This window comes from Otolemur garnettii, unplaced genomic scaffold, assembly GCF_000181295.1.
Source record: "Otolemur garnettii isolate 467f Iridium unplaced genomic scaffold, OtoGar3 scaffold00245, whole genome shotgun sequence".
NCBI lineage: Eukaryota > Metazoa > Chordata > Mammalia > Primates > Galagidae > Otolemur > Otolemur garnettii.
This window is the reverse complement of record NW_003852640.1, coordinates 64,666-73,210: the sequence shown is the minus strand read 5'-3', so window position 1 is coordinate 73,210 and position 8,545 is coordinate 64,666. Positions and strand designations below refer to the sequence as shown.

Sequence of the window (8,545 nt, the reverse complement as noted above, 5' to 3'; positions counted from 1 at the left end):
GTGTTGAACTCGTGAGCTCAAGATCTACCTGCCTCAGCCTCCCAGAGTGCTAGGATTACAGGCATGAGCCACCATGCCTGGTCAAGAGTTACTGTTTGACAGGTACAGTTTCTGTTTGGAATAGTAAAACAGCACTGGAAATAAGACAGTGGTGATGGTCATACATTGTGAATATACTTAATACCACTAAGTTGTACAATTAAAAATGGACATACACCAAGGCTCATGGGGTTGAACCCAGCCAGGGCCAGCTAAATAACAACTGCAACCAAAAAATAGCCAGATGTTATGGCGGATGCCTGTAGTCCCAGCTACTTGGGATGCTGAGGCAAGAGAATCATTGAAGCCCAAGAATTGGAGGTTGCTGTGAGCTGTGACACCATGGTACTCTACCAAGGGTGACATAGTGAGACTCTGTCTCAAAAAAAAAAATGGTTAAAAAGGTAAATTTTATGTTATGTATATTTTACTACAATAAAAAAAGACATCTTCAACCCTATGAAGTGATACAGAAAAGAATATCATTTCTTATTTACAATGTAGAAAAATATGCCAAAAGTTTTCTCCAGTGTGAATTTTCAAGTACTAAAGAAACAGTAAAGGTGAAGGTCCTAGGTATTGCAAAGACAAGCATAACATTATTTTCTTTTAAAAATACTCTCCAGGCTTGGCACCCATAGGGGTGCCAACCACATACACTGGGCTGACGGGTTTGAACCCAGCTGGGGCCTGCTAAACAATAATGACAACTACAACAACAAAATAGCCGAGTGTTGTGGCAGTTGCCTGTAGTCCCAGCTACTTGGGAGGCTGAGGCAAGAGAATTGCTTGAGTCCAGGAATTTGAGGCTGCTGTGAGCTATGACGCCACAGCACCCTACCAAAGGTGAGGAGAGACTCTTATCATTTATTCTAAATAAATGAATAAATACATACATACATAATCTCTAGGCCCGGTGTGAAAGTTCACACCTATTATCCCAGCCATGGCACTCTACCAAGGGCAACAAAGCGAGACTCTGTCTAAATAAATAAATAAATGAAAATAAATAAATGTTCTCCAGGCCTGGCATGCAAGCTCACACCTGTAATCCCAGCACTCTGGGAGGCCAAGGTAGGAGGATCCTTTGAGCTCAAGAGTTCAAGACCAACCTGAGCAAGAAAAATTAGCTGGGCACTATGGCAAGTACCTGTAATCTCAGCCACTTGGGAGGCTGAGGTAAAATAAAAGAATTGCTTGAACTCAGAAGTTTGAGATTGCTGTGAGATATGATGCCACAGCACTCTACCCAGGGCAACTGAATGAGACTATCTTAAAAAAAAAAAAAATAGGCCAGGCACGGTGGCTCACACCTGCAATCCTAGCACTCTGGGAGGCCAAGGTGGGTCAATTGCTGGAGCTCATAAGTTGGAGGCCAGGCTGAACAAAAGTGACACCCTGTCTCTACTAAAAATAGAAAAATTGAGACAAGAAGATAGCTTGAGCCCAAGAGTTTGAGGTTGCTGTGAGCTATGACTCCCACAGCACTGTACCCAGGGTGACAGCTTAAGACTTTTGTCTCAAAGAAAAAAAATAAGCTCTCTAGTGTGTTTTAAATATCCTAAATCAGCAGCAATGAGGCTCAGCGCCCGTAGCACAGTGGTTAGAGCATCAGCCACATACATGGAGGGTGGTGGGTTCCAACTCGGCCAGGGGCCAGCTAAAAACAATGACAATTGCAACAAAAAATCGCTGGGCATTGTGGTGGGCACCTGTAGTCCCAGCTACTTCGGAGGCTGAGGCAAGAGAATGTGTTAAGCCCAAGAGTTTGGGGTTGCTGTGAGTTGTGATACCATAGCACTCTACCTGGGACAACAGAGTGAGACTCTATCTCAACAACAACAACAAAAATCAGTAGCAATGAGTCCTTTTTTTCTAAATGGGAGAGATAATAAAATGTCCTCATTTTCCTCTCTTAATTTCTCTAAAATGAACATGCATAGCTTATGGCTTAAGAAAGATTTCTTTAATTGGAGAGAAATGCACCTTCACCTTATGAAAACACTATGTGGACAATAAATAGAGGGAAAGGGGGGAATCAAGAGCATGTGAAGGAGTTGCACTGTAGAACTCTGCTGCACAAAACCTCCACCATCAAGAGGGTAAGTCTTCCCGAAGATGGAGCTTCTGATGCTGGCACATGTTAGAGCTGTGCCGAAAGGCCTTCCCGCACTTGCGGCATCTGTAGGGCTTCTCTCCTGTGTGGATCCTCTGGTGCTGGGACAGGTAAGTACTCTGGCTGAAGGCTTTCTTGCAGTCACCGCACTTGTAAGGCTTCTCTCCATGGTGCGACCTCTGGTGGTGAATGAGTCTAGAACTGTTGTGGAAGGCCTTCCCGCACTCACTGCACCTGTAGGGCTTCTCTCCTGTGTGGATTCTCTGGTGCTGGATGAGGTGAGTGCTCTGGCTGAAAACCTTGCCACAGTCATTACATTCATAGGGCTTCTCTCCAGTGTGGCTTCTCTGATGTTCAACAAGTTTGGTTTTTTGGATAAAGGCCTTCTCACATTCATTACATTTATAGGGTTTCTCTCCAGTGTGAATTCTCTGATGTTGGATAAGGTTAGAACTTTGGGTAAAGCCTTTGCCACAGTCTTTACATTCAAATGGCTTCTCTCCAGTGTGAGTCCGACGATGACGGATAAGGATTGAGCCATCACTGAAGGCTTTCCCACAGTCAGTACATTTATAGGGCTTCTCTCCAGTGTGGATTCTCTGGTGATAAATAAGGGAAGAGTAAGCACTGAAATGTTTCGCACACTCGCCACACTTGTAGGGCTTCTCCCCAGTATGAATCCTTTGATGTTTCATGAGATTGGGCCTCCGATTAAATGTCTTTCCACACTCATCACACCGGTAGGGGATCTCCCCAGAATGCATCCGCTGATGATTGATGAACTCACAGCTTTGGCTGAAGGCTTTCCCACACTCACCACACTTGTAGGGCTTCTCTTCACTGTGAAGCTGCTGATGCTTGGCAAGGTTGGCACTGTACCTGAATGTTTTCCCACAGTAACCACAATAATGCAACTTTTTTCCAGTAGGAATTTCCTGATCTTCCTTAACAATTAAGTTTACATTGAAGATTTCCCCAGAATCATGAACCGTATTTGGTTTTTTTAACGTATGTACACGCTTATGGTTGTTGAGGCATGATCTCTGCTCAAAACTCTGCTCACATATATCACATTTGTGAGGTCTCTGATCAGGGACAGGGCTTGACCACAACCTGAGGTTTCCCTCAGACTCCCAGCGGCTTTCCCCATTTGCCAGTATGACTGGCCTGGAGGCTCTGTGCTCCACTGGCTCATCCAGGCTCCCCTCCAACTCCCTGACATGGTCATGGGCTTCTCCTGGCTCAGGTCCCCAGGAAAAAGTCCCCCTGAGTTGGTCCAGTTCTTCCCCATTAAATGTTTCCCCTGAAGTCAACTCTGTGTACTCTGTCCTGGTCTCACAGGCTGAAACAACAAATAGAAGATCTAAGGGCCACCTGTTCTGACTCTGGAAAGAAGGTATGAAGATGCTGCTGACCACTTGTGAACTACCAATTCAGCCATTGCCAAAGTCACAACAGCCTTGCAGAGTTGAGAACCTGGAGCACAGAGGCTTGAAGACTTTCCCAAGGACTGAGTCATGCAACAGAGCAAGTGTTTTAATAGCCTCAGCAAACTCAACATCCACACCCTCCTGCCTGCCTGCCTGCCACTGTAGGGTGCTGTCCTCACTACAACAAAGGGACAGAAGACATAGGCTTCATACTGCTGTTACAACCAGAGCAAAGTGGGACCCCAAAACTCATGGAGGTTAATGACAAAGAAACTAAGACCAAATAAGTCTCAGCCACCCCTAAATTCATGACCAGAAAACCAGCTCCCTTCCTTGGAGGGCATAGGGCCACGTTAATGCTAATGCTGCAGGAAGAAGGTGAAGCACACATAAAACTGGGCCCTCACCTCTCTAGCAGGTCACTCTACTTCCAGGGCCCTTCCTGGGGGCTGAGGAGCCCCCTAGGTGAGCCAGCAGCAACTTAGACTCAGGACGCCTCATGGAACACTTGCTGATGCCTACAAAAATCCATCCTTGCCTTCCCTGCCATAGCACCGATACATCAAGCTTTCCTGGGTGGCCATTCCCAAAGAGCAAGTGGATAGGGACAAGTACCCAATGGGGTTCCTATCACACGGCCCCTCAGAGACTGATACCAGCAGCTATACTCAGAAATGATCAGTCCTGGTCCCCACTTGCCAGCTGAGTGAACTGAGGCAAATTACTTACCTTTCTGAGCTTTGGTATACCCATCTGAAAAACACAGGTCATGCCAGTTGCTGCTGTGTGGCACTGTTATGAGAATGAAACAGTTAAATAAAAGACTGACAATCAAACACTCAGCCCAGTGCCCAGATTCTCAGATGCAAGATGCTTGTGATGGCCACTGTCATCACCGCTCTCTGTCCAGTGCCCAGAGGCCTGCCCTGCTCTGCCCTGTATGTGGACAGGTGCTGAACAAAGTGTCTGCCCTGACACATAGCACACACAGCTCACTCACTGCAGCAGGGTGTACCCTCAAGCTGCTGCTTGGGAAGATGGTTTGGCAGCATCATCTAAAGCTGCTCTATAGGCTTGGCGCCTGTGGGTCAAGTAGCTAAGGGGCCAGCTACATACACCTTAGGCAGTGGGTTCGAATCCAGCCCGGGCCCGCCAAACAACAATGACGGCTGCAACCAAAAAATAGCCAGGCATTGTGGTGGGCACCTGTGGTCCCAGCTACTTGGGAGGCTGAGGAGGGAGACTCACTTGAGCCCAGGAGTTGGAGGTTGCTGTGAGCTATGATGCCACGGCACTCTGGGGGACAGCTTGAGACTCTGTCTCAAAAAATAAATAAATAAATAAATAATAAAGCTGCTCTATGGGGGCGGAGCCTATGGCTCAAGGAGTAGGCCCCATATACCGGAGGTGGCGGGTTCATACCCAGCCCTGGCCAATAACTGCAAAAAACAAACAAACAAACAAACAAACAAACAAACAAAAAAACCCTGCTCTATGAACATCTTATGATCCAGGGACTGCACTCCAGGTACACACCCATAGGAAGTGCATTCCAAGTCCCACAGAGATAATGCGCACAAGGACATCCCAGCCTTCTCGCACAAGCACCCAACTGGGGACAAGCAAGTGTCCTCCACAAGCAGAAGGGAAAATAAATTGTGGTGTTCACACATAGAACACTGTCTGGTAAACAAAAACCGATCAAACTGCTATTCTCTGAAACAGGAGCAATTCTAACAATGTTCAGCAAAAGACCCCTGCAAGAGTCCAGGTAGGGAATTCCACGTGGCCAAACAGCCTCTCTTGACAGGCATCAGAAAGACGGCTCCTGTAGGCAACAGTGGGAAAGGACAGGACGCACCCAGGGGCTGGCTCCAGGGGAGTCAAAAATTCTGTAGTTTGATCTGGAGGATGATTTATAACAGAAATTCACTAAGCTGTAAACGTAGAGTAAGCCCTTAGAGCCAGAAATTCCTTCCTAGGGCACCATCCAGCACGCGGGAAAAAATTAGTATGAGAGCTGCCCATGGCAGTGACATCAGGTAACAACCTTCTGCTGGCAGTTCCACAAAAGCGTGACCAAGACTCCTGTGCACAGAAATGGAAACACATTCAGAAAAGTGGGCAGGCTCGGCGCCTGTGGCTCAAGTGGCTAAGGCGCCAGCCACATACACCTAAGGTGGCAGGTTCGAAACCCCAGCCCGGGCCCGTCAAAACAACAATGATGGCTGCAACCAAAAAATGGCCAGGCGTTGTGGCGGGTGCCTGTAGTCCCAGCTACTTGGGAGGCAGAGGCAGGAGACTCGCTTGAGCCCAGGAGTTGGAGGTTGCTGTGAGCGTGATGCCATGGCACTCTACCCAGGGGGATAGCTTGAAGCTCCGTCTCAAAAAAAAAAAAAGAAAAAAAAAAAAGAAAAGTGGGCAATGCAGTTGAGCACAGATCACCCTGAGAAGCAGCTGTGTCCATGTATAGGGATGGAAAGGTCAGTGGCAGAAAAGAAACAGCAGGGAACACACAGCTGTGGCTGAGCAGGGGATAAGGTGTCTTCTTGCTCTCCTGTAACAGGCTGTGCAGAAGGGAAATGAAGTGATGTCTCCATTGCTGCGCCTCTGTGGTCAGACCTCCTGTTGGGACATACACTCTGGAGGGCAGGACTCTCTGGGGTCCTGCATCAGCCCTGCCTGGAGTACCCTTCCCTAGTCTCCTCTTCAACACTGCTTCCCATTACATCCCTAGGTTCTGCTCAAGAATATTCCCACCGAGGTGCCCAGGCTGACAAAGGTTACCCCGGCTTCAGCAGAGGCCCCTCTCACAGACCTCCCATGCTAGACTTGGTACATCTTCTCACTAAACTTCTGAATCACTAACCAGATGTCTTGGATCCCAACAAATGCTTATTCAGTGACCAGGCTAGGGAAGCTGATTCCCTCACGCACCTGAGCTGCCAGCTCTCAGTTGCCCTTTCCCCGAGACACTCTGCACATCCAAGACCCATGGCACGTCCCCTCGCTCCAACTGTGAGATTACTCCAGGCTTGGGACCTGCAGGTCCTACTCCTGGAAAGGAGACAAGGCCAGGGGTTGGTACCTGGGCTGTCCTGCCCTCAGGCTATAGAGGGAAGGGAAGCACAGGTACAGGGGGTAATGGAAATCTGGACCCCTCTGGAGAAGACAAAGACTGAGCTCCATGTGGTCATGAAGATGAAGGTCTGAGCTCCGAGAACAAGAGCATAGTGCTTCTGGCAGGAGGTACGGACCCCCTTGGGCACGGGTCTATCTCAGACCTAAGGATAGGGCCTGCCTCCTCTGAGAGGAGCTCAGAAGAGAAATGGGCTGACTGAGGAGGGCCCCAACTAGCATAGCCAGTCCACTCTTTTCAGACCATATGCCTGACCAGGACAAGGGTCAGCATGCCCATCTCTGGGATTGTTCCCAGAGCTGAGTCCTGGCAAGGGGCCTTACCCAGTGAGACTAGGTTTCCATAGGTCTCCAGCATCACGTCCCTGTAAAGGCCCCTCTGAGCAGGGCCCAGATGGCCCCACTCCTCTTGGGAAAGGAGCACGACCACATCTTCAAAGGTTACCTCGGCCTAGAACAAAAGGAGCTGCTATAGCCCAGATATGGCCCAGGCTGGTCACTAGGGCGCTACAGGCAGCAGCAAAGGGGGCAGCTGCAGGGTGTCCCAAAGTCATCCCTCCTTTGATATCAGCATCCCATACCAGAGACATCTGACAGTGTTTGCTAAGGAAAACCCTGGGTGGAGACCTCACTTCCCAGGAGGACACTCACCTGGGCTGGGGCAGACAGGAACAAGGCCATTGCCTGCACTCTGGGCTCTCTGGGGGCAGTGGCCAAGAGCTGGTTACTCAGGTGCTGCTGGAAGAGAGAGGAGCATGTGGAGGCCCAGCCTAGTCCCTTTTCCCACAATTCAGGCTACTTGGTACTGTCATAAACAGTCCTGCTGTCATACCCTTCCTGGCTCTGTTCCCTGCCCCAGGCTGTCCTTCCCAGCCCCACAGCCCAAATCCCTTTGCATACTGCCCTAGGTCATTTATCCCACTTCTCCCTGGCATACTAAATTGTTTCATTCAGAAGGGAAATGTCAAGAATTATTAACTTTGTATGTTAGAATAAAGATAAAATGTGCCTGTAATCCTAGCACTCTGATGGACTGCTTGAGCTTACAGTTCAAGACCAGCCTGAGCTAAGAGGGAGACTCCATCTCTAAACAACCAGGTGTTGTGGTGGGCACCTGTAGTCCCAGCTACTCAGGAGGCTGAGACAAGAGAATCACTTGAGTCCAAGAGTTTGAGGTTGCTATGAGCTGTGATGCCATGGCACTCTACTGAGGGCAACAAAGTAAGACTCTGTCTTAGGAAAAAAAAAAAGGGATAAAATGTGATGGGTTAATGAAGAAAAGGAGATAATAACAACAGAAGATAATGTATAGTATAGAAAACCCACAAAACTAGCAGAAATAAGCTGGAATAAATGAGTAATGACAAGAAATAAGATTAAACTCACCTACTAGAGCCATAAGCCTCTCTAATAAGATACACATGATGCACTTATGAGGCCTAAAATAACACAGAAAGGCTGAATATAGTAAAGACAATCACTAATGAAAACACAGACGTTACAGGGATATAGCTTTTCTGTACCTTTAAAGCGTGTTGATGAAGTATGACATTTATATAGAAAAATCAACTATAGGCTCAGTGCCCGCAGCACAGTGGTTATGGCGCCAGCCCCATACACCGAGGCTGGTGGGTTTGAACTCAGCCAGAGCCAGCTAAACAAGAATGACAACTACAACAAAAAATAGCTGGGCATTGTGGTGGGCAGTAGTCCCAGCTACTTGGGAGGCTGAGGCAAGAGGATCACTAAAGCCCAATAGTTTGAAGATTGCTGTTAGCTGTGACAAACTAAGACTCTGTCTCAAAAAAAAAAAAAAAAAAAA

General features: G+C 48.0%; 1 protein-coding gene across 1 annotated transcript; it reads right to left on the bottom strand.

The window, feature by feature from the left end:
• Nucleotides 1–1,886: 1,886 nt before the first annotated feature.
• ZNF34 (zinc finger protein 34) lies at nucleotides 1,887–7,718 on the bottom strand. The gene is made up of 5 exons (XM_023508336.1): nucleotides 7,375–7,718; nucleotides 7,048–7,174; nucleotides 6,523–6,642; nucleotides 4,315–4,377; nucleotides 1,887–3,497 (listed from the first exon to the last, which is right to left on the bottom strand). The coding sequence occupies exons 1-5, from the start codon at nucleotides 7,402–7,404 to the stop codon at nucleotides 2,134–2,136; spliced, it is 1,704 nt and encodes a 567-aa protein (XP_023364104.1). The 5' UTR covers nucleotides 7,405–7,718; the 3' UTR covers nucleotides 1,887–2,133.
• Between the last annotated feature and the right edge of the window lie 827 nt (nucleotides 7,719–8,545).